The sequence below is a fragment of the Protomyctophum bolini genome (genome assembly GCF_963924005.1).
Source record: "Protomyctophum bolini genome assembly, chromosome: 22".
Lineage (NCBI taxonomy): Eukaryota > Metazoa > Chordata > Actinopteri > Myctophiformes > Myctophidae > Protomyctophum > Protomyctophum bolini.
The window spans coordinates 29,949,735-29,973,356 of record NC_137883.1 but is presented as its reverse complement, the minus strand read 5'-3'; the positions used below and the strand labels follow the sequence as shown (position 1 = coordinate 29,973,356).

Below are 23,622 nucleotides of genomic sequence, written 5' to 3'. Positions count from 1 at the left end.
TATTTGCTGATGTCTGTTTCCCATAACAGAAGTCACTTTAGGCACGGATCCTACTGAGACACAGGTCAGTTGGGCGTGAGTGAGTGACTGAAACCCAAGTATTATAGTCACTTTAGATCTGTATCTCTTATCTTTCCATCTTCTACTTTTCAATTTGTTCCGATGTTTTCAGTTTTGTAAATCCAACGTTATTGTGTTATAACGTTTCATTTAAAAAACCTTAGTTTAGTATAAAAAAAGGGTAGGCAAAATAAGCCTCTTATACACCTTTTCGGTGCCACTAACAGTGGAATAAACTGAATGTAAGTCAGCTCTATTAAATGGACCAAAATAAAATGTACTACTACTTCATCCAATATCGAGGGCAACTGCATGGGCTTGTTCATCATTTTTAAACATGTCACAGAGCATGTATTGTAGCACGGTAGGACGTTAGAAGTTCCCTGCGGCTTTTTCTGATTCTTTGAAAAAAGGTTTTTCTGAAGTTTTTTCCGGAAAACGGCAGCAGTCTGCAAGGACAGTAACTGTTTAATTGTATCGTGCGGTACAGTTGTATTTGTATTGAAGCATTTAGCATTCATTATGTTTCTCCACTACAATATTATTTTAATTTGTCCCTCATCTGTACAGTATGTGTAACATCAAATGGACCACAAGATGAACCAATGTACACATTGGTTGATTGGTTAACTAGTACATTAGTTATCATCAGCTAGTAGCTTAAATATCATAATGTTAGCAAACAATGGATGGAATAAGAAAGAGAGAAGTCAAGACAATAGCTTTTTTCATCCTCATCGTACGCAATTACTGGACAGAATAGCTTTCTCAATAAACATTACAAGGAGAGTTAGGAGGCAATGGATGGACACAGTAAAAGTGAAACGTGTAACTGGACACAGACAGCTTACCTGCATCATTAGTGTGGGTGTGGCCTTCCATACGAGTAGGAGCCCTGGAAGCTGCGATCTGGAACAAACCGTTGCCATTTTGTCATTACGGTTCTATTGTAGACACAATGTTACAGTAGCAATAAAGTCTGCCCGACATTATTTACTTTATTCAGTGTTTATTAGCTCAAGAGAAAACTGTTTGCAGAACCAAAACAAAGAAAAGGCAAACATTGTTCACATGGCTTCATACTGATAATAAACAGCACAGTGCAAATTATTATTTCTGTATAATATAATGGCTTTTATTTATTTTTTCACTTTCTACCCCTTTCTGTCCCCATTTTGGGCATGAAAAATGCTAGCCTGTCATTGTCGGCACTGCCTCGTTTGTGTCTTGCATTTGATTCCTCACAACCCGAAAGTCATTTTCCAAACGTGGAAGACTTGAGCACTGAGCAGGTGCACTATAGGGTCTCAGGCAGTATAGAAACATATCTAATACATAACAATTTGGGGGGTTGTTGTGGGGCCTTTTGGCACAATAAGGTTTGAGGACTACCTGCTTTGAGGACTACCTGCTTCAGTGGATAATCATCATGGCTGTCCCAACATGCAGATATAGCAGGGCCGTTAACCCATTTAGACCTGAGAACGATGCAAATTATTTCTAAATCCTGACAGTTTTGGGAAAACCCTACGTTTCTGAATCAGTGGTTCTCAAACTATTTCATGTCAAGGACAAAATGATATGTAATTGGCCGTCGACCCTCATCTGAAAATGTGTTGTTTGAGGGACCTCCCGGGATGCAAACTTAGAAACTTTCTCTGTGAAAGCATATATTCCAAGATTTGCGCCACATTGTCACGATTTTTCAAAAAATAGCAGATCTACAAGCTCGTAGCGCTGCACTTGGTGCCACGCTATGAGCTTGTAGATCTGCTATTTTTCAATAGCTAAAGCATTAAGATAATGCTTAAATCGCAAAAATGGGTTCCCGCCCAGAATGGGTAAATAAAACAGTTCCATTTCCTCACCCGTTTGAGGACGTTGTCGTCTTTCAGCCGGTCTCTCAGCGCTACCACACCCTCCTCGGGCCTGGACTCTGGGTCAGAAGGCAGGGTGAGGCTCAGGGAGTCAGAACCGGGCCAGAACCTCAGGGTGCTGCCGGAGCCGTCTGACCACACCTCCACACTGTGGCCCATGTCTGCTGGCTCAGGGGGGCTGTTGGGGGAGAGAACGCATGGTTTACAGCTAAATAAAAGCTGCCTCATCTGGCTGGCACTCTAGCGCCATTATTCTGAAGGATTCAGAGGCACCAGAAGTGGGGTTTTTTTTCTTTCTTTTTTCCCCCACTTAATTTTTATTGATAAAAAAGACAGACAATAAAAAGACAAAACAAGGCTGCATTTTTCACATTACAGGATACATTAATTGAAATCCTCATATATTATTGCTAGGCTGAAAGAAGAGATCCCACTTTTCCCACTTTTTATAAACTTATCCTCTTGTAGTCCAAGTATGAATGTTAGTTTTTCCATGACATACAGTTCCTCAGTAATGTCTTGTGTTCTTTCGTTGCACCAGAAGTGTTTTAAAATGTCTTACTCTAATACACCTTCCAACAGCCTTTATAAATCACTGACCCAGATCTTAATTTCCCATAAGACAAATTATATATAATTAATTATACTAAGAAATCTAAAAGAAATACACCATAATTATGACAATTTGTACCGGGATGCTGATAAAGTAAATTAATTATTAACTTACATCCCGAGCACCGTGAACAGGTCATGTTGTCCCGTTCTCTGAGCCAGCTGGAGGGGCGTGTCTCCCTCCTGGTTGGGCAAGGTCAGTAACCTCTGACCTCCTGGTTGGCGTATCAGGAAGCGGGACAGACGGAGAAGACGCAGACGCACCGCCAGGTGGAGGACAGTTTCTCTGGGCTGGAACCGGGACAGAGACACTAAACAACACAGGACAGACGGACAGGGACAGGACAGGGCTCGAAATTAACTTTTTTACTTGGTAGCACTGGTGCTCCCAAATTCAGAATGAAGGAGCACCAGAAAAAAATTAGGAGCACCCACCAAAGTTTTACGAGCACCAATATGTAATCGATTTTGTAGCCTACAACAGTGGTTCCCAATTTTTTTCAGGTCAAGGACCCTCAAATTGACACTCATTAGCCCACGGACCCCCATTTGAAAATATATGCCAGGGACCCCCATAAGAGAAGATTTTTACGGCTCTAGCAGTGATTTTCAGTTATTTACATTTCAAGGACCCCCAGTTTGACCTGAATTAGGCTACCGTTCCCCATTTCAATCTCTGGGACCCCACTGTATATTTCAAAATCAAAGTTAATTTAACTGAGTGTACAAATGTACAGTGAAATTGGTTTACCCATAGTATGTAGTACACTCTCAGAGTTTCAGACCCATAAGGGTCCATTTGGTTCCCAACTATAATTTAACCGAGGGGTCCCCGGACCCCACTTTGGGAACCACTGGCCTACAAGCCAGTTGGTATGAGATGCTATTTTTGTGGCAATAAACCAGTTGAAAATATAATTAAATTCTAAATACTGTCTCTGCTATAATTTCTGGATTTGTAAATGGCTACAAAACCCTTTGTTTTATGTAGGCCTGCTTTTTGATTGAAGTAAAAAAATATATATATATATATATATATATATATATATATATATATATATATATATATATTTATGAGAAGTTATTTTCAATATGCCCCATATGTCAATGGGATAGTGAGCAGCCTGAAACCTTGCCCAAACGTTAAGTCATATGTCATAGACATGTCACAGCCGAATGACGTCATACAGTATATGAACGATGTCACAGTTTTGTCACATGAACTATTTATTAGAACATAGCTTTGAGGTGCAAAGCGCAGCTCTCAAGTGATCCGTTCATCTGTGAAAGAGCGCTGTTGATTGGCATAATGGCAGACACCAGGGAGAGGGCACTTCAAGACTACAGGAAGAAACTGCTCGAACACAAAGAAGTCGACGGACGGTTAAGAGAGCTGCGCGAGCAGCTCAAAGAGCAAAGCAAGGATTACGACAAGTCGGAGAATCACCTGAAGGCTCTGCAAAGCGTCGGGCAGATTGTCGGAGAGGTGCTCAAGCAGCTGACCGAGGAGAAGTTCATCGTCAAGGCCACGAACGGACCGCGCTACGTGGTCGGATGTCGCGTTCAGCTGGATAAGATGCAGCTCAAGTCGGGCAGCAGGGTGGCGCTGGACATGACCACCCTGACCATCATGAGGTACCTGCCCAGGGAGGTGGACCCCCTGGTCTACAACATGTCCCACGAGGACCCCGGCAGCGTCTCCTACTCCGAGATCGGCGGCCTGTCCGAGCAGATCCGCGAGCTGAGAGAGGTGATCGAGCTGCCCCTGACCAACCCCGAGCTCTTCCTCAGAGTGGGAATCGTCCCGCCGAAGGGCTGCCTGCTCTACGGACCTCCGGGCACCGGGAAGACTCTCCTGGCCAGAGCCGTGGCCAGTCAGCTGGACTGCAACTTCCTCAAGGTGGTGTCCAGCTCCATCGTGGACAAGTACATCGGCGAGAGCGCGCGCCTCATCCGGGAGATGTTCAACTACGCCCGGGACCACCAGCCCTGCATCATCTTCATGGACGAGATCGACGCCATCGGCGGCCGCCGCTTCTCCGAGGGGACGTCGGCCGACAGGGAGATCCAGAGGACCCTGATGGAGCTGTTGAACCAGATGGACGGCTTCGACACCCTGCACCGGGTCAAGATGATCATGGCCACCAACAGGCCCGACACCCTGGACCCGGCGCTGCTGCGTCCCGGCAGGCTGGACCGCAAGATCCACATCGCGCTGCCCAACGAGCAGGCCTGTCTGGACATCCTGAGGATCCACGCGGCTCCCATCACCAAGCGCGGGGACATCGACTACGAAGCCGTCGTGAAGATGGCGGACGGCTTCAACGGAGCCGATCTGAGGAACGTGTGCACCGAGGCGGGGCTGTTCGCCATCCGTGTGGAGCGCGAGTACGTCATACAGGAGGACTTTATGAAAGCCGTGCGCAAGGTGGCCGATTCCAAGAAACTGGAGTCAAAGTTGGACTACAAGCCATTATAATATTAGAGCGAACATTCAGCAAAAATAGAAGATCTGTACTAAGCTCACAACGTGTGCGTGTTATGAGATACTTTCAGCAAAGAGATTTGGTGTAGAGGGAAAAAAAGAGGGGGCCAAGAATGGACCCCTGGGGGACCCGTGTCATCCTTATAGGGTTTAAAAGGTGCTTTACTTTTTCAACTTGTCAGGGTGTGGTATGATGAATTTGGCTGGGTTGTAAAAGAAAAAGAAAAGTCAGACAATGTGTTACCAAATTTGAATGTCTGTGGAAAGCAACATTTGCCAACAAAGCAAAGTAAAAGAGTAATAAAGAAAAGACAAGTCTCTAGTCTCTGACTTTCTTGCTATGTATCCGAGATGAAAAACGGTCTTCACTGGCATTCCTCATTACATTTGTACAACATTTATATAAAATACACTATATAAAATATACTAAATAAAATCAAGTAAAAACTCAAGCACCGTGGATTGATATGGTCCAGCTGCACATAATCTGATGTTTAGAATAATAGACCGTTGCTATAGACCGTCTGTTATGAGGAAATAACAGACTGCTCAATGTTGTGATTGATTCACCAATCAGAAAGGAGCATTCAACCAAGTCGTGTGGATTAATTGTATTACTTACTCTACGTTAAAATAAGTTCCCGATTGCAGCTTTATAACAATCCTGTAGCTGTAGCACACCCGTTTCTCAATGTCGGGCCCGGGGACCATCAGGGGGTCCAAACAGTCCCTTTATGGGTCTGTGACTCTGAGAGTGTACGAATGGATCCGTTTGTACACACACGGCAGTGGACAAGTGGTTAGGATGCGTACTACATGACAGAAGATCCCTGCATGGTTCACCCTACTTGATGTCCACGTTTCCCTCTCTCTCTCTCTCTCTCTGACTGTGTATGTCCGAATAAAGCATGGAAATGCCCCCACAAATAAAATAGAACACCCGCATTCCAAATAAAATTTGCATCACTTTACGGTCATGTAACGTTCTCCTTCTGTGTGGATGTACTCGTGTCACAAACAACAAATGTTTGAATACATTTGGGACAATATGTATATCGGGGAGCCGGAGATAAACCTTTCAGAACTAAACAGTACCAAATAGAGGTCCATGGCTTTGCATATCAAACCGTGTGGGTCCTTGTAATTCATACTCTATGACATATAGAGTTTTAGAATCAGTGGTGTAGCAGTTGGAGGGAGAGGCGGCCAGGCAGGCAGTGTGGGAATTAAGTTGATAGAGACTGTGGCTGGCACTGAGCAAACAACTCTGACGGCTGGAAGACTGAGCTAATCTGACTGCAGAGGAACAATGGAGGTGGTAACAGGTTGGTTGGCACACGGCAGCCTCTGGCTGGCTGGTTGACCGACTGACTGACTGACTGACTGGCAGACTGACTGCCTCGCTGGCAGGCAGACTGGCTGACTGGCTGGCTGGTAGACTGACTGGCTGGTAGACTGACTGACTGACTGACTGACTGACTGGTTGACCGACCGACTGACTGACTGACTGACTGACTGACTGACTGACTGACTGGCTGGCTGGCTGGCTGGCTGCTGGCTGGCAGACTGACTGCCTCGCTGGCAGGCAGACTGGCTGACTGACTGGCTGGTAGACTGACTGGCTGGTAGACTGACTGACTGACTGGCTGGCTGGTAGACTGACTGACTGACTAGTCTGACTGGCTGGCAGGCAGGCAGGCAGGCTGACTGGCTGGCAGACTGACTGACTGGCTGGCTGGCTGGCTGGCTGGCAGGCTCGCTGGCTGGCTGACTGGCTGGCTGGCTGGTAGACTGGCTTGCTGACTGGCTGGCTGGCTGGCTGACTCAACACACCATGTGATGAAATAGCTGCACTTCGATGTTGAGTAGAAACCTTGTATGTCCAAAACATTACTTTTCAGGGAATGGTGGAAAAAAAACAGAACCTGTTGTGTTTAGTTTAGTTATTTAGTCACAAGCTCTTGTTAATAACTGGTTGAATATTTATAAAACCCACAGACAACACTTTCACTTCATCTGTTACTTTTGTGCAACACTAGTATGGCCAAGTAGTGTATTCCATTCATTGACGGAAAAAAAATGAAATATGAAAATACGAGGATTCTATCCGACAGCAACGATATCAAATCCCTGGCTTCCTGGATTAACACAATAACTGGAAAAGCATGTTTATAGTGAGCTACGGTTTATCTTGAGCCAAGCCTTGTGAAATATCATAATAATACAACAATAATAGCTTGAATTTATATGGCGCCTTTCATGAACTCTCCAAGGACACTTTAACTTCAAAAGACAATGAACAACCGACCAAAAAAAACTAAGAGAATACAGTAGCTGTATTACAGTATTACAGTAGCTGTAAGACCCGAGGCCAATTCTACAAAATGCCCTCTGAATCTGTAGTTCAGAAACTTTTTCGTGCCAAGGACCCCCGAAATTATATGAATTCGGCCGCAAATTTTTGGGGTCCTTGACATGAAATATTGAGAACCACTGATATAGAAACATGAGGTTTTTCAGAAAATTGTCATGATTTAGAAGACATTTTTTAAATGTCGATGTCAGGCCTAAATGGGCGAACCGTCTAATGCCTGGCTGTCCCCAAAGGTTCTCAACCTGTGGGTCGGGACCCCCAGTTGGGCAATTAGTCGGGCAATTACTTTTTCCCCAGGTTGATAGGGCATTAGGTCACAGATCAGCATTTGATAGGCCCCAAAAATACACAGTAAAATCCTCAGTGTTTTAACTCTGATAGTGTACAAATGGAACCAATTTGTACAGAGGTACAGCTTATGGGTTCATTTGATTCCCAACTATTCTCCCAACATCTCATCATTTCTGAAATGTGACTCTGAACCCTACCACACCAGATCCAAGTCATTTCCCCAAATTCAAGGTAGCAAAAGTTAACTCTGAACTTGGTAGATCTGCTTTTGGCTTCTGTGGCCCTAATACATGGAATGACCTGCAAACTACATTAAAATCGACCACATTGGCTCGAGCCGTGTTTACCTGGTGTCTCGGCACCCTGGCGTTGTTGTGTGTTCTTCCTCCACTGGTGATGAAGACGAGGGAACTGGTCCATGTTAGCCAGAGCCAGGCTGATGTTCTGGTCCAGCTCCCTGAGAACACCTGCACCCTGGAGCTCATCACTGGACTGATCCTCCTCCTCACCATCATCATCATCATGGCTATGACAGATACCTACAACTAACGACAGAAATAATACTAGAATTGGAGAAAAAAAATCTATTACTGCGTTTACAAACAAATTAAAACTAACTCAAATCAGTTATTGTTTCCCTCCTATGTACAGCTTTTTGTCCTTAACTCATGTCACATTTGCCATTGACAATGAAAGGAGAAGTTGTGTCTGAACAAATCGGCTTTTTGTGCAACACAAACATTAAATGCCATTGACCATGAAAGGAGAATTTACATCATATGTAACGAGCAAATCAGCGATTTTGTCCGAACACACAAACATTAAATGCCATTGACAACGAATGGAGAATTTACGTAATTCAGCTCGGGGCTTAATATAATTATCACATGAATTCAGTTGCCCCGACCTCAGTTGCCCGACCTCCCAGTAATAAGGTCTAAACTAAAACCCCCCCCTCTCTCTCTCTCTCTCTCATTAGCAGGCAATAGTCACATACTGTAGGTGGGTGAACACAGACATACTGACATTGCTGTTCCTTGGAGTGGTTGCACCACTCAAGAACACTAAAAACAAAAACACAAAAAAATCAAAACTCTAATAATAATAATAACCTTGTTCACTGTGACCGGCACAGTCTGTGTCCCTGAGGTGGTGGTTCCGTGTGGATAAGCTCCGTAGGACCTGCAGCCAGCTGTGGGGGTCCAGATGGTCCCTGTGGGCGCTCAGGTACTCTGCGATGTCCTGAGCCACGTCCCTGAGGTACTCCACAGAGGTGGGAGCGCCACAGGGCCGCAGCGTGCCCTCCGACACGCAGAACACCGTGACGGAGACCCTCTCTGGCTGGTCGTGACCTAAGAGGGAAACAAACGCTGAGCTCAGAATCAATGGAGCGACGGACTGCCGATCAGAATCATTCAGAATCAATCTTTATCGTCAACCAAGGTGGGTGAAATTCTTAGTTAGTGCAGGCTCATTAGTGCCGTTAAAAGAGAGAGAGTCATGTTATACAAGAGAGAGGAGAGGGGGAAGCATGAAGAGCATAATTTTATGACTAATATGCATTATAAATTAACGGAATGCCTCCTACAGTATGCGACACAATAAAGTGCATAATAAACTAGAAATTGCAAGCGTGGTTGCCTCGATCGCACCGACGTCGTAGGGACCCGAACACTCCTCCTGCTGCTAGTAGAGGCCAAGCAACATGCCATTAAAATGTGGTGCCGATATGAGATTTCTGCAACAACAAAGGGTGACATTTTTCTCATTTGCTGAGCCCCCTCTACGGATGAAAGTGGAATTGCTAGTGGAACATGCGATTCAAATTTGGGGTTGTGAAATACATAGAGAGAGCATTATAAAGAAGGTATGGACCTACCAGGGACCATGAAGCACACAGACAGAGCATCAGACGTTCTCCTGGCCACGGTCACGTGGGTCAGCGTAGAACCCTGGAGGAGAACGTAGAACTCAGCCTCTTCTGAAGCACACGCTGGACCCTGCAGCACTGCTGCAGTCTGGACCTGGCCCTGCAAGGACACGCATGATACATATATAATATATACTGTATATATGTTTTATATAAAATCAGCAAAAGATGAGCAAGGCAGTGTGGAACAACACTAAATCAAAAAATGTCATTTTGAATCAAAATCATGTTAAGGCCTTTCAATAGAATACATTTTAAGAAATAATATTGTTCCTAAAATCAGGATATTAGGGTCAACTTTGTCCTACACAAACATTCAATTCCCATTGACAATGAATGGAGAATTTGATGTCATAGTGTCTGGGCAAATGGGCATGTTACGTCATGATGACAGTCACAAGAGCGCCCTTCACTTCACATTCACCCAATGTGAACACACACACACACACACACACACACACACACACACACACACACACACACACACCAATGTGATCGTGCACTTCATGGGTTGTGAGTTCGACTCCAAGGTTAATGATGGATCGAATGGAACGTGTGGGAGTACAAGGACCATGCTGGGAAACACTGCACTGTGGGAGAGCACACTGACTGGACCTCACACAGTAACGTCCTCAGGGGTCATTTAACCCATTTAGGACGGAGACACACCTGCTTTTAACCACTTTAACCATCATTTTAAACTTTAGCTGTTGAAAAATAGCCGATATACAAGGTCGTAGCGTGGCACCGCGCTACGACCTTGTATATCTGCTATTTTTGAAAAATCATCAAAACGTGTGCAAATCTTTGAATATATATTCTTTCCCAGTGAATGCTTTTAACTCAAATCTTTGCTTCTGGGGGGTTCCTGGAACTACATATTTTCAGATGGGGGTCGGCGGCCAATTACATATAATTCTGGGGGTCCTTGCCATGAAATAGATTGAGAACCACTGACACAGAAACATACGTTTTTCTGTGAAACTGTTCCCAGGTCTAAATGGGTTAACTCTGAGTGCACAAATGGAACCAATCTCAATCATTTACTGTAGCTGGGGGCCCTCTTTACTGTATATACTGTACACACCTTCTACCTATAGCTGCACTAATATGTAACTTTCCTGTTCTACCCCGGATTTGAACCCGCGACTCCCTTGCTTGAAGTCCTGACATTTTAACCACGGAAACTAATAGAATACGGTATCGTGTCAAAGGCCGTGTGACGTGTCTCAATAGAAGAACAGAGAGACCAAATACAACCACCCAAATTGTACATAAGGAGTTTGCATGTTCTCCCCGTGTCCCCTAGGGTAGGTACCCTCACAAAAACATGCAGTAATCCTGGTCTCTAAACTGCCTCCCCCTGGCCAGCCGGGGCGCCTGATGGAGGGGAAAGGAACTGGTTGGAATAACGTGTTCCTTCCACGCGCTACGTCCAACCAGGGAAACTACCCCCTGTCAGGTGTAAAGGAGCAACTTGGACACTCAAGCATGAAGGAAGCATGAGTTAAGTCCGTTGCTCTCCCCAGGTTTGTGGAGGGTGTGTAGAGCCCAGGATCACAGTAGATGATTGACACAGAGGCATCAGTCTTCTAAATCCTGACAGTTTTCTGAAAAACCTGTTTATATGTCAGTGGTGCTCAACCTCCCCCAGATCTGTATTTGGCTGTGAGTGAGAGAGTGTGTGTGTGTGTGTGTGTGTGTGTGTGTGTGTGTGTGTGTGTGTGTGTGTGTGTGTGTGTGTGAGTGTGTGTGTGTGTGTGTGTGTGTGTGTGTGTGTGTGTGTGTGAGTGTGTGTGTGTGTGTGTGTGTGTGAGTGTGAGTGTGAGTGTGAGTGTGAGTGTGAGTGTGTGTGTGTGTGTGTGTGTGTGTGTATGTCTGCCCTCATCCCCCTATGCATCACACATGTCACATATTGTAAGGGACCATGTTTCTGTCAATACTGTGTACTGTGTACGGTCCATGAAGATCACAATGTACACACTACTGTCAGAAGTTTTACATTGTTATAGTTAAGGACTTCTCAGACGACTCCAGAGCGACTGACGCGCCGAGTCATTAATTGTGATTATTTTGGGAAGCACGGAGAAGTTGAGGGGCGATTATGCAAACTTATTTTCACGGTCCCAATAAATAAAAAAAGATTAGCAGACCTGGAGCAGACCTGTCACTGACGCAGGCGATAACGCCTGCGTCACTCGCTCCCTGCCGGAAAAGGCCTTTAGGCTCGACAAAGGGAAATAAGTAACACACGTGGGGTAAATAAACACTGAGGACTTCACTGTTGTGGATGCAAATTAAACAACACGCTGCAAGGCAAGCCTATCCCGACATGAATGATGACTAAGCGCTCTCCCGTGTCGAGGTGAGGATGGATGACTGAGTGCAGCAACGGATCACCCGCTGAGGTTTGACGACTGCATGGTCAGATTGCATGAGGAGTATAAAAGGACTGATCTGGGTCTCCAGTTTAACACATTCTGACCTGAGAGATCAGATTCTAAAACTGTCTTCTACATCCATGTTTCTATGTCAGTCGTTCTTCGATTCTTAAAAAAGTAGCAGACCTACAAGCTCGTAGCACGCCACTCGGTGGCGTGCTACGAGCTTGTAGATCTGCTATTTTTCAATAGCTAAAGCATAGCATAATGCTAACACCAAAAGGGGATCCCGCCCAAACTGGGTTAAAAGGTTGGAGGAAGGGAACCCCTCCGTCTCCGGAGCACGCAGCCTGCCCTGTGTTCCGCCAACAATGTGCATTTAATTCCTCTGTCATCTGAAACCCTCCGAGCTGAGAGAGAGAGAACACGCTCTCTCGGGTCAACTGAAAGGAAGCGGTGCAAAGCGGGACGACCGGACGATCCCACCTTCATTCACTGCCCTCTCTGTCTTTCTGCCCGTCATTATTCCACTTATAAAAGTCATATTTCTAAAGACTCGGCCCTCTGCGTCTAACCCCGTTGGTTCCCAAATGTTTTGAAGTGGAGGAGGATCCACTGGATCCCCCCATTTGAAATGAGCCAGGGAGGGAGGGAGCCCCACAAGAAGAAGATTTGTGTTCGAAAATGTTCAAACATTTGCAGAATTTTTCAAGATTTCTTTTCAGAAATGTTTGCAAATAACCCATCTGACAAGCTAAAAGTTGCAGATTGGTTATTTGCTTGTATGATAAGAGCGCCCCTCACTTCACACGGGTGTAATTTCTTTCGTGAAAAACTGAAAATTAAAGCTCTACTTCGGAAGGCAAAAGTGGCATGCAAAAGTAGCAGAAACAGCCAATCTATACAAGCTGAAGAAAACAATTCATTGTGGCTGTGGGTTTTATAACGTAGATAAAAAAATAAGTTACAGTTGTGGACACACAAGGTTTGCGCCCGGCAGCAACGATATGAGTGTGACACAGAAGGACATTAGTTTGAGCAGACGGATCACGTTGATAAGCCCTGAATGCGTTGAGAGATGCTGTTTATGTGTCTGATGCCTGAGGGGAAGGGGGCTGATATCATACACACACATACACACACACACACACACACCAGGATGCTGTTGTCATAACAAATCTGGCCCTTTCTCATCACTTTACTCCACTACATCTCAGAGGCAAATATTGTACTGTTTGCGCCACAAAAATGATTTGACAGCTTTAGTTATTATAGTTACTTTGTAGATATAGATTATTACGAAACATACATAAACCCATTTAGACCTGGGGCCTATTCTAAGTTTGCTGAAAACCAATAATAATAATAATAATAATTATATTATTACTTGCGCAAGCAGAGCGTGCAAGTATATACGTATACATGTTGCTACATGTATAGCTTTTATACTTTGAATATTTTCCTCTTATTTATTTATTTTAAGATTGGAGTGCTTTTATTCAAGCATTTTTTTATGCCAATAATTTTGCACTTTTACTCAAGTAAAATGTGGAAACAGGCCCTTGTAACAGTAACACAGGCACACAATACATTTTCCTCCAGTGCTGATGAGATGACAGACATCGGCCTGTTGTGATATCAAATCCTTTCTCAGCCTGTGGGCCTTGGCCTTTCTCATGACCGTGACACTGTACTGTAACCAGCTCCAATGACTCCAATCAATTATTCAAGCTGTCTTGGAAGGTGTTTAGGTCAAACACAGCCTAATGTGTTCCAATGAGGAACTCCACGCTAATTTAACCCATTCTGACCTGAGATCAGATTCATACCAGGTTTCCACTGGACACACACTGGTCTGATTAACCCATTCTGACCTGAGATCAGATTCTAAAAATGTCAGTCGTTCTTCGATTTTTCAAAAATAGCAGACCTACAAGCTCGTATCGCGCCACTCGGTGGCGCGATATGAGCTTGTAGATCTGCTATTTTTCAATAGGTAAAGCATAACATGATGCTAACACCAAAATGGGTGCCCGGTCAGAATGGGTTAACACAACAATTTCACCCATTCATTGTCCAATAGATGGAGGGTATGCCGTATGCGTCATCATCATAACTGGAAGTTATGCGGGAACGCCTATACTGAGTGGCAAAAAATGTGACAGCCCATACAAAGGTCCTATTTATTTGATTGCATTAAACAACGTTAAACTCACTTTTCCACTCGATTTGCCATTAACTTTACGCATGCACATACCCATATGGAGCTGTAGTGGCTCAGGAGGCAGGATGGTAACGCGTAACGGACAGGAAGGTTCCCAGTTTCGATCCTGGGCTCCCCTAATTTCATTTGATTTGACATTTACCCCAACAGATGGGGGGGCGGTATTGAGTTCACAAGTTCACAATACTGTACATACAGCCTCCATCTGGGATGGTGCAGGGGTTGGCGTTGAAACCTGCCCCGTGCCCGGGTCAAACCAATCAGCGGCAGCTGCGGGCGAGACCATGTGTGACCGTGATGGACGGCCTTCGACAAGCGCCTGTTGCAATTGTATTTCCTTCATACTAGCACTTTGGAAAATCGCCTTCTATTCTTGAGGCAAAGACATGACCTATACACATCCCCCACGATAGTGAGGGTTTTAAAAAAAAAGTTATTACATTATGAGCCGTATTTGCGACCTGCACAATCTGACACTCCGCCCGCCCGTCACGCTCCATATTTGGACGTCATTCTTCACGCCTCGTGACACACTCCATATATGTCCGTCTCCATATATGAAAATCACGACACTGACCTCATCAAACCCTGGATAGACATACATGGAGAAGACTGGATCATCACCTACTGTAGATCTGCATATATGGAGCCGGCCAGCAACTCTATAGGCCTACATCTGACCTCAAACCTCAAACCCTTAGATCTCCATATATGGAGCTGACCTGTTCTGACATTCCATAGGTTGATATTAATTCCCCACCCGTCCTTCGTCTTCGATGTCTCCCTGTTTAAACTCTAGACGGGCCCGCCCCGAAGTTATTGGAAAACTAGAGTTCTCAACAGGCCCGAAAAATGTAAGCCCGGCCATACCTGGGCCCTAACTGGGCTGGCCCGAGGCCCTTGCCTGGCCTTACCAATTACTTTAGCACACATTTTACGCCCTATACCCGGGCCCGAAAACGTAAAACGATAATAATAATAATACTCCATATATGGGCATTCCCATATATTGTTTCAGTGCCCTCAGGGACATGCTACATATACTGTATACTGTATTGTACCTTCAACTGCTGTTGCAGTGGGAAAAACAAACAAGAACAACAGGTGTGGTGTGGTGGCTCAGGGAAGCAGAAGGCCCACAGCTCTGTGCTCAGGGGAGGGGGTGGGGAGGATGAGAGGGAAGGGCTCGCTCAGACATGCCAGCACACAACAACAGCTCAATATAACGCAGCATGGCAGTTGTTGTTGACTCAAAGGGCACCTACGGACGGCTGCAATTCGAAACTGGCCCCCGTAAAATCTGAATCCCCCCCACCGCCCCCCCCTTTTTCCCATCACTATATATATACTTTCTTTTCCCTTTTTACCTCCTTTATGATGAATTCCTGTTCTGTTCTTTGACTATATAGAAGTGTTTATTTGTATACGTCTCTAAATGTTTTGATGAATTGAACATGGTGGACCCTCTTGTAAACAAGTGTAATGCTTAATTGGGTAGGTCCACTCACAGTTAACAGTCTTTGTATTGAGTTTGTGCTTGAAATGTACTGTAATTCTGCAAACTGTTAATAAATATTTCAATCAATCAATCAATCAGGCAGAAACATCATATCTCTAACTTTTTGTGTTTTTTACCTACATTTTTTACTTGATAATACTACAGCGTCACACAAACGCATCAAACGTAGCAAGATGTGTTAATTGTCGTCTCCCCGCGCACAATCGTAGCACTAAAAGGTTTTCAAAGAGATATACCTGCCAGACGAGTAGGATGAGGGTCGCGCTCTACCGTAACGTCCAATTGGCTGTCCACTAAACTGTCCCACACATCATGAAAATAGGATCTGGTTGCAAATGGGGTGAAGTGTCCCTTTAACGACTAATCCTCTTTCAGTACAACACTGATATTAATGGTTGTTAGTGGTCTCACTTTGATCAGACATCTAGCGGGGAGTCGGGAGAGGCACTGACTTGGCATATTCTACAGAATCATGAGGCTTCTTAAGTTCTCCTCACAACCCATTTTAGTCTAGTAGCCAGAATGTGAACCCGGACACGTTGAGTATACACCAACGTTTTATGTTAGAAATGTTTAGTATTGGTCCCCAGCATGTCATAATATGTGACCATAGTCACCATACCATTAACAACCATAAGGAAAAAATAAATCAAAGTTTCAAACTAGGGGGTTTCCATGATGCTGAATCCATTCCAAGCATTAGTTTTGCACAAAATACACTCCTTGGGCTAAAACGGCCAAAGCCGTAATCACAAATGTGATGATGTCAGCACAAGTAGCTATGGCCGTTTATAGCCCAAGGAGTGTTTTTTGTTATGCTTGGAATGGATTCAGCATCATGAAAACCCCCTAGTTTGACATGTCACATGCTACATAAAGCATGATGACATTTTGAATTTAATATAATAATATATATGAATATTTTGCCTTCTATATAGGTTTTTAATGGTATGGTCAAATATTATGCCAATTATGAAAATTGCTCAACATATGCAAGGTAGCATCCGGCGGTTTCTACATGCTGGGGACCCATACTCAACATGTCTAACATAAAACGTTGGTGTACACAACATGTCTGGGTTCATTGTTTGGCTATACTAGGCTATAACCTTTCAGTCACGCTGAATGCCGATTCATCATCACCTTATATTCAAAGTGCCCTCAGAGCATGTTCGAAAGGCTTTTGTGTACAAATATGATCGATAAGATATCTCTGAGAAAGAGCCTGTGGGCTGTCATGTGGCACGCCGACGAGGAAAACGAAAGCACTCGTCACTCATAACAAAGCTGTGGGATATCAATTATCACCCTGGAGCTTTATTAACCCGTTTGGACCACAGAACAGATTCTACAACCGTTTTCTTGAAAAACCTGTGTTTCTGTGTCAGTCCTTCTCAAACTATTTCATGTCAAGGAAGGTGGACCCCCAAAAATATATGTAACTGCAGGCCGACCCCCGGCTGAAAATATGTTGTTCCAGGGACCTCCCCAGAAGCAAAGATTTGAGTTAAAAACGTTCGCTCTGAAAGAATATATATATATATATATATATATATATATATATATATATATATATATATATATATATATATATATATTCAAAGATTTGCTCCATATTTTCAGGATTTTTCTAAAATAGCAGATATACAAGATACATGAGCTTGTAGATCTGCTATTTTTCAACAGCTAAAGTTTAAAAGAATGGTTAAAAGCCAAGTTGCGTTCCCGTCCGAAACGGGTTAAGTTTGCCTGTTTGGAACTGTAGGCCTTTCTCTCACACTTCGGGCTGAAGCACATACCTCTGATTAAATCTGGTGTGCTAATGAGATACCAATAGCTCAGCCAACATGTCAAAGGATTGTCACAGAAATCACATGCCACCATGAGCCTTTCATTGCTCACATATTAAAAGAACATGGACACCAAGTTGAGTTGCTGATAGTAGTGGAACAAGTACTGTGACTTTTTTTTACTTATGTAGAAGTAGCAATAATAATAATATACAGTAAAATACTACGTTTCAAGTACAAACAAAAGGCCTGTATTCAAATGTATTGGCATCCAAATATAGTGGGATCTTTATTTTATAGATTTATAGAAAGTGAGTGTCAAAATCGAGTGGCAAAGTGAGTTTAACGTTGAATAATGGAATCAGATAGGACTTTTCTGTTTGGATGTACAGTATGGGCTGTCAAGGCACAAGACAGTAGTTTTTTGCCACTCAGTAGGAGTTCCCAACATACCTTCCGGGTATAATGATGATGTCACGCGCATAACCTCTATTGCCAAAGTGTATAAAATAGTGCTTAACTTACCATAATCTGATATTATTATATGGAATAACGAGTGGTACAGGTGAAAATATTTGATGGCTCGAATTTCTGTTTCTACAAGTCTATCTCTCATAATGACCAGAAAGAGAACTAGCATAAGACCCAGCGTGCGTGCATGCTCTAAGACAGCTGCGGTGTGCTCTGGATGGACTCATGTAATTGTTCACCTGCACCACTCGTTATTAGATATAATCACATCCAATTAAGGTAAGATTATGGTTTTTCGGGATAATATGTGTTTTGTATTATTCATTTCAATCTGAAAAGTAACTTGTAACTAAAGCTGTCAAATAATTGTAGTACATTATTGGCAGTTTGCCCCCGAAGATGTAGTCGAGAACAATAAAGTAACAAGAAGTTGTACTTATAAGTGAAGTACTTTGAGTGAATGTACTTTACTTGCCTTCCACCATCGTTGTATAACATTATGCAAAGCGAAAGGTGCATTTTGAGCAAAATGTTCAGTGATATAAAAGCACTATACGTACACATTATCTTGTTCTGTGTGAACTGTTGACAGAAAAATGACATTGTGCAGGTGTGTGTGTGTGTGTGTGTGTATGTGTGTGTGTGTGTGTGTGTGTGTGTCTATGTTTGTTTAGCAGAGAGTCTTTCTCATGGGAAGCCTTTCTCATTGTGCTTAAATTAATCTACGATTATAAAACTGGCAGAGTAAGATTTTTCTTGTGAAATGTGACACATGATGACAGCGCTCTGAGAAAACCATCAGGTTACATTACAGATATTCACCGGTTCAGTTAACACACTTAGACCCGAGGACGCATCTGTACTGTACCACCTTTATAGTGTGTTCATTATTTTAAACGTTAGCTGTTGAGGTCTACAAGCTCGTAGCACTGTGGCACTGCTCATTTTGAGATATAGTGAAAACGTGTGCAAATCATTGAATATACAGTATATATATTCTTTCACAGCGAACATTTTTAATTCAAATCTTTCTGGTACAAAATATTTGGAAATGGGGGTCTGCGGTCAAATGGCATGTAAAACTTTTAGAAACAAGACATTTGTAGAATCTGTTCTCGGGTCTGAATGGGTTAATCAGACCAGTGTGTGTCCAGTGGAAACCTCGTATGAATCTGATCTCAGGTCAGAATGGGTTAATGGCTTAACACACCAGGCAGGCAGTCAGCCTGTGGCAACACTTGGCACCGCCGTTCCACTGGGTAGAAATGGATCTAAAGTACACCAGTGGTGGAAAAAACAGAACTCACATGTTTTACTGAAGTAAAAGTATCAATAGTGCAAAAGTAAAGCATATACAAATCGTTTGAAAATAGCATCCATCCATCTATAAATGCACCATGTCTCTGTACGGTTGCATTACGCAACTCGAGAACTTCAAATTCGACACACGCGTTCCACACCCCCACAGGGAGGGCAGTGCCCGGTGTCAGGTCGGTCGGACTCACGGTTGTCCAGAACCGCCACAAAAGGCCTCTGCCCGGGCTCTGGACAGGGCCCCTATGCCCAGGGTCCATCCATGTATGGAGCTGGCCTGTTCCGACATCACAACACTCCATGTTTGAGCATGCCGGACACAGAACTCCATATATAGGAATAAAGGGACACAGACAGACTGATACAGAAATCTCCATATATGGGCATAAAAGGGAAACAGACATATGGGTGGAACGGGTACTCTGACACGGGTACAACGGGTATTGCATAGCCGGGGTGGGGCATAGATCTCCAACTTCCATCGTTACCGACTCGGTGCTCTACAGCCGGGCACCGGTCTGGTATCTACAAGCTCACAATGCGCATTGTGAGCTTGTAGATCGGCTATTTCCAAATGGCGAAATGTATACAAGGCTGAAGTGGTATGTATATTTTGTAAGAATAATCAAAGTTACTAGTAAAGTACCTTTCAAAGTTTTCAAATAAATACAGTGAATTAAAAGTACAATGGAAAAGGAAATACTCTGTTGTACAATTGTACAAAACATTGTATTGTAGCCTACTTTACAAAACATCGTAAAGTACAGTACTTAGGTAAATGTACTTAACTGCCACCGAACACAAATGTAGCTAAAGTCAACCAAAACACTAGGAGACACACACAGCCCTCTAGCAGGTGATGTCACATCAGCAGCCAACAATAACACACAGCTAAGAACATCACTGGAATAATACTCCCACCTGAATAAACACAGGCCCTCATGCACACTCGCATGCACGCACACACCCACCCACCCACCCACCCACCCACGCACACACCCACCCACCCACCCACGCACGCACGCACGCACGCACGCACACACCCACACACCCACCCACGCACACACGCACACCATACGCATGCATGCACACGAGTCGACGCGACACGTTGTGAGCTTGTAGAACAGCTATTTTCAAACAGCCAAAGTACTTATAGGGCTGGTTTAATAATTTGTGTTTTGTAACAATAATCGAAATCTGCACAGTAACTAAAGGATTCAATTAGTTGAGTAAATGTACACAATATTTGCCTCTGAGATGTGGTGGAGTAGAAGTATGAAGTATAGAAAATTGGGCATACTTTAGCTAAGTAAAAAGTTCCTAAAAATTGTACTTAAGTACAGTACATAAGAAAATGTACTTAGTTATTTTCCACCACTGAGTGTTAGAATAACACTCTTTATAAACAAACAGCTCCGTACCCACTGATTGAACAACTAGCATTGAGAGGTGGGCGGCCGGCCATAGCTGAATGGATAGAGGGAAGCAGAAGGTCCTAAACCTGACAATGTGTCGAGGTGTCCTCCGAGCAAGACTCTTAAGTACTTACTCTAGTCTAAAGTATAGATAGATTAAAGATCTTCGTCCTGGTCAAACATTACTCAACGACAAGTGAAAGTTGCTCCGTCAAGTATACTTGCTTTAAAGAATACTTATAAAAGTGTTCAAAAGCATTGCAAAGTACATTTTGTTTTTGCATTGCTGGATTGATATTTATTATTTACTAGACATTTTCCCCAAAATATGCAAACTTACTACAAGAGTAAAAGGGGATATTTACTTGCGACACATAATGGGGTCTAGGATCAAAAACGTCACCACGCTACTACTGTGTGCTTTAAAAGGTCAAATGAGGTCACACTTCATTCATACCGCTTTTGAGAAGCTAAACATCCACAATCTGTGAAAACCTATAGCTATTGGCAAAACAGTCAACAGTCTGTCTCCAAAGACTAACATCCAAACCCATTAAGAATGGATTTGGGACCAAATACTGTACTTATTGTAACTAAAAAGGTCACACAGAGCAACATTATCCCGCATGACGCAATCTGGAATATTGCTCTGCTTGAAGGATATCCTCGCCTGGCACGCCGAGAGAAAGAGGAGTACTGTCTTACTACTAGTAGGTGACCTACATCGAAATCCTAACAATGTTCTGAAAAGCGTAGGTTGTTCCTTTCCATGTCAGGGCCGATTCATACTCCTATTTTACTGCTGTAGTGCCGAAATGATTTTGTCTCGTCAGAAGTTTTCAGTAGCACCGAAGAGCCGACTTTAGGACGGTACCCCCCTCCCCCCCGAACCTCAAATGACATCACATTGTGGGCTCTACAGAGCCGAACCGACTTTTATTCGGCTCTAAAATAGGAGTATGAATCGCGCCTCAAGGACACCCAAAATAACGGGGTGGGGTGGGCTTCAGATTTTTGGTGAATATTAGTTCCTGGCATTTGGTGGGAGGCACTGGTGGCCACACCTTAAAGTTTAAATAAATGAATTAGGCCCATTTACACTGGCAGACAAATCTAGCCTGAATCAGATCTGTGCCTCATCGAGATTGAAATCCGATTGGTTTAAATGAGTCCGACATGTCACATGACTCATTTAAACAAATCAGATTCCAGAATCTGGATGTGGCTCAGATCTGATTCAGGTTGGATTTGGCTGCCAGTGTAATTGGAGCCAGATTTTTGGACTTTGGAAATAACTTGCCATTAATACTTCCATTAACATATAGTCACTGGTTGCAAAGGTATTCATTGATTGCCTGAGTCCCGTGGTGGGAGTTCTGGTCTGGTTTTGGTAAATATTAAGTAGTTCCGGGCATTTGGTGGGGGCGACAGGGGGCCACTCATTAAAAATAAATGAATCCACAAACCTAGCATAATTTGTATGGTTTACCTATTTCTACCAAATCGTGCAACTTTCGTTCAACTTTGACCTCTCTGTCACTTGGAACTACCGTATATGGCTTTGTGCTGCTGCTGTCGTAGTGATACTGGACACAACAACAGTTCCATGTGACAGAGGGTTCTGTGTTGAAGGAACGTGGCACTATATGGTAGAAAAAGTCAACAATACAAATTACGCTAGTTTTGTGGATTATTATATTTTGAATGTGTAACCCCCAGAGCCCCACAAAATGACCGGAATTACTTAATCAAGACCAGAACTCCCACCACAGGATTCAGGGAATCCATTAATATCTTTTCAGTTTGCAGTATATTTCCTACAGCATTAAGTCCAGAAATCTGAACTAAACCGTTAAGATTGTTACTTCACTGTCTTCTTGGGACCCCCCCCCCCCTTGAGAATCAATGGGGTACAGACAGACAGACAGACAGACAGACAGACATTGTGGAGCCTGTGAAATGAAATAAAGAGACAGAGGAAGAAAGAAAGCGGAAACGAGAGAAGTTTCCTCAACCTCCCTCGTTGATGATATTGGTGATGATGATATTGATACGTGTGTGTGTGTGTGTGTGTGTGTGTGTGTGTGTGTGTGTGTGTGTGTGTGTGTGTGGGACTGGACCGCAGGCAGATGTTAAAATAAAACACTCCTCCTACACACTAATAGTTTAAACACACCTTCAAAAAAGGTGCTTCCAACGGACAATGTGTATTTATTCAATGGATAAACACGACCGCTATGGGGCTCCATTTTTACAAAGCTAATAAACAATAGGTAGATACATTCTCCCAGTCTGATTCCCACGATGCCCCTTTACAGTGGTGAAAAGTACTGTACTAAAGTACAATTTTGATTTTGATGTCTTTTTACTTTACGGGAGTATTTCCATTTTTTCACTTCACATCTCAGTATTGTACTTTTAATCCACTACATTTACGTTGTGAGCTTGTAGTTCGGCTATTTTCAGTGTGTTTTAGACATATCATAGCTTAGTTTTCCTTTAGTTTCCATTTAGTTTTCGTCAGTGAAAAAGAGGTAGTGGACGAAATCAACACTAGTGCCCAGAAGGCTGATCTGGGCAGCAGGGCCTTGTCATCTGGTGAGCGGGCAGTACGAGGTCCAACCCTCCCTGGGGAGTGAAAGCCTGCTGGCTTCAGTTTCACCTGCAGCCCTGCCCCTGACACGGACACACAACATGTCTGCAGGCTTGCAGCCCAGACACGGACACACAACATGTCTGCAGCCCGGACACAGACACAGAACATGTCTGCAGCCCTGACACAGACACAGAACATGTCTGCAGCTCTGACACAGACACAGAACATGTCTGCAGCCCTGACACAGACACAGAACATGTCTGCAGCCCTGACACAGACACAG

At 43.7% G+C, this 23,622-nt stretch overlaps 2 protein-coding genes across 2 annotated transcripts in view; one reads left to right on the top strand and one right to left on the bottom strand.

The window, feature by feature from the left end:
* Positions 1-23,622, bottom strand: part of arhgef28a (Rho guanine nucleotide exchange factor (GEF) 28a) — an 89,968-nt gene that overhangs the window by 63,989 nt on the left and 2,357 nt on the right. The window contains exons 3-7 of the mRNA XM_080755678.1: positions 9,579-9,729; positions 8,812-9,051; positions 8,047-8,238; positions 2,665-2,860; positions 1,929-2,115 (exon numbers count right to left, since the gene is read on the bottom strand). Of these exons, the coding sequence (XP_080611804.1) occupies positions 1,929-2,115; positions 2,665-2,860; positions 8,047-8,238; positions 8,812-9,051; positions 9,579-9,729 (966 nt within the window). The remainder of the gene's footprint in view (positions 1-1,928; positions 2,116-2,664; positions 2,861-8,046; positions 8,239-8,811; positions 9,052-9,578; positions 9,730-23,622) is intronic.
* LOC308310208 (26S proteasome regulatory subunit 10B-like) lies at positions 3,859-5,028 on the top strand (the record flags this gene model as incomplete). Its single annotated transcript, XM_080756416.1, has 1 exon — positions 3,859-5,028. One exon carries the CDS (start codon positions 3,859-3,861, stop codon positions 5,026-5,028), a length of 1,170 nt encoding a protein of 389 aa, XP_080612542.1.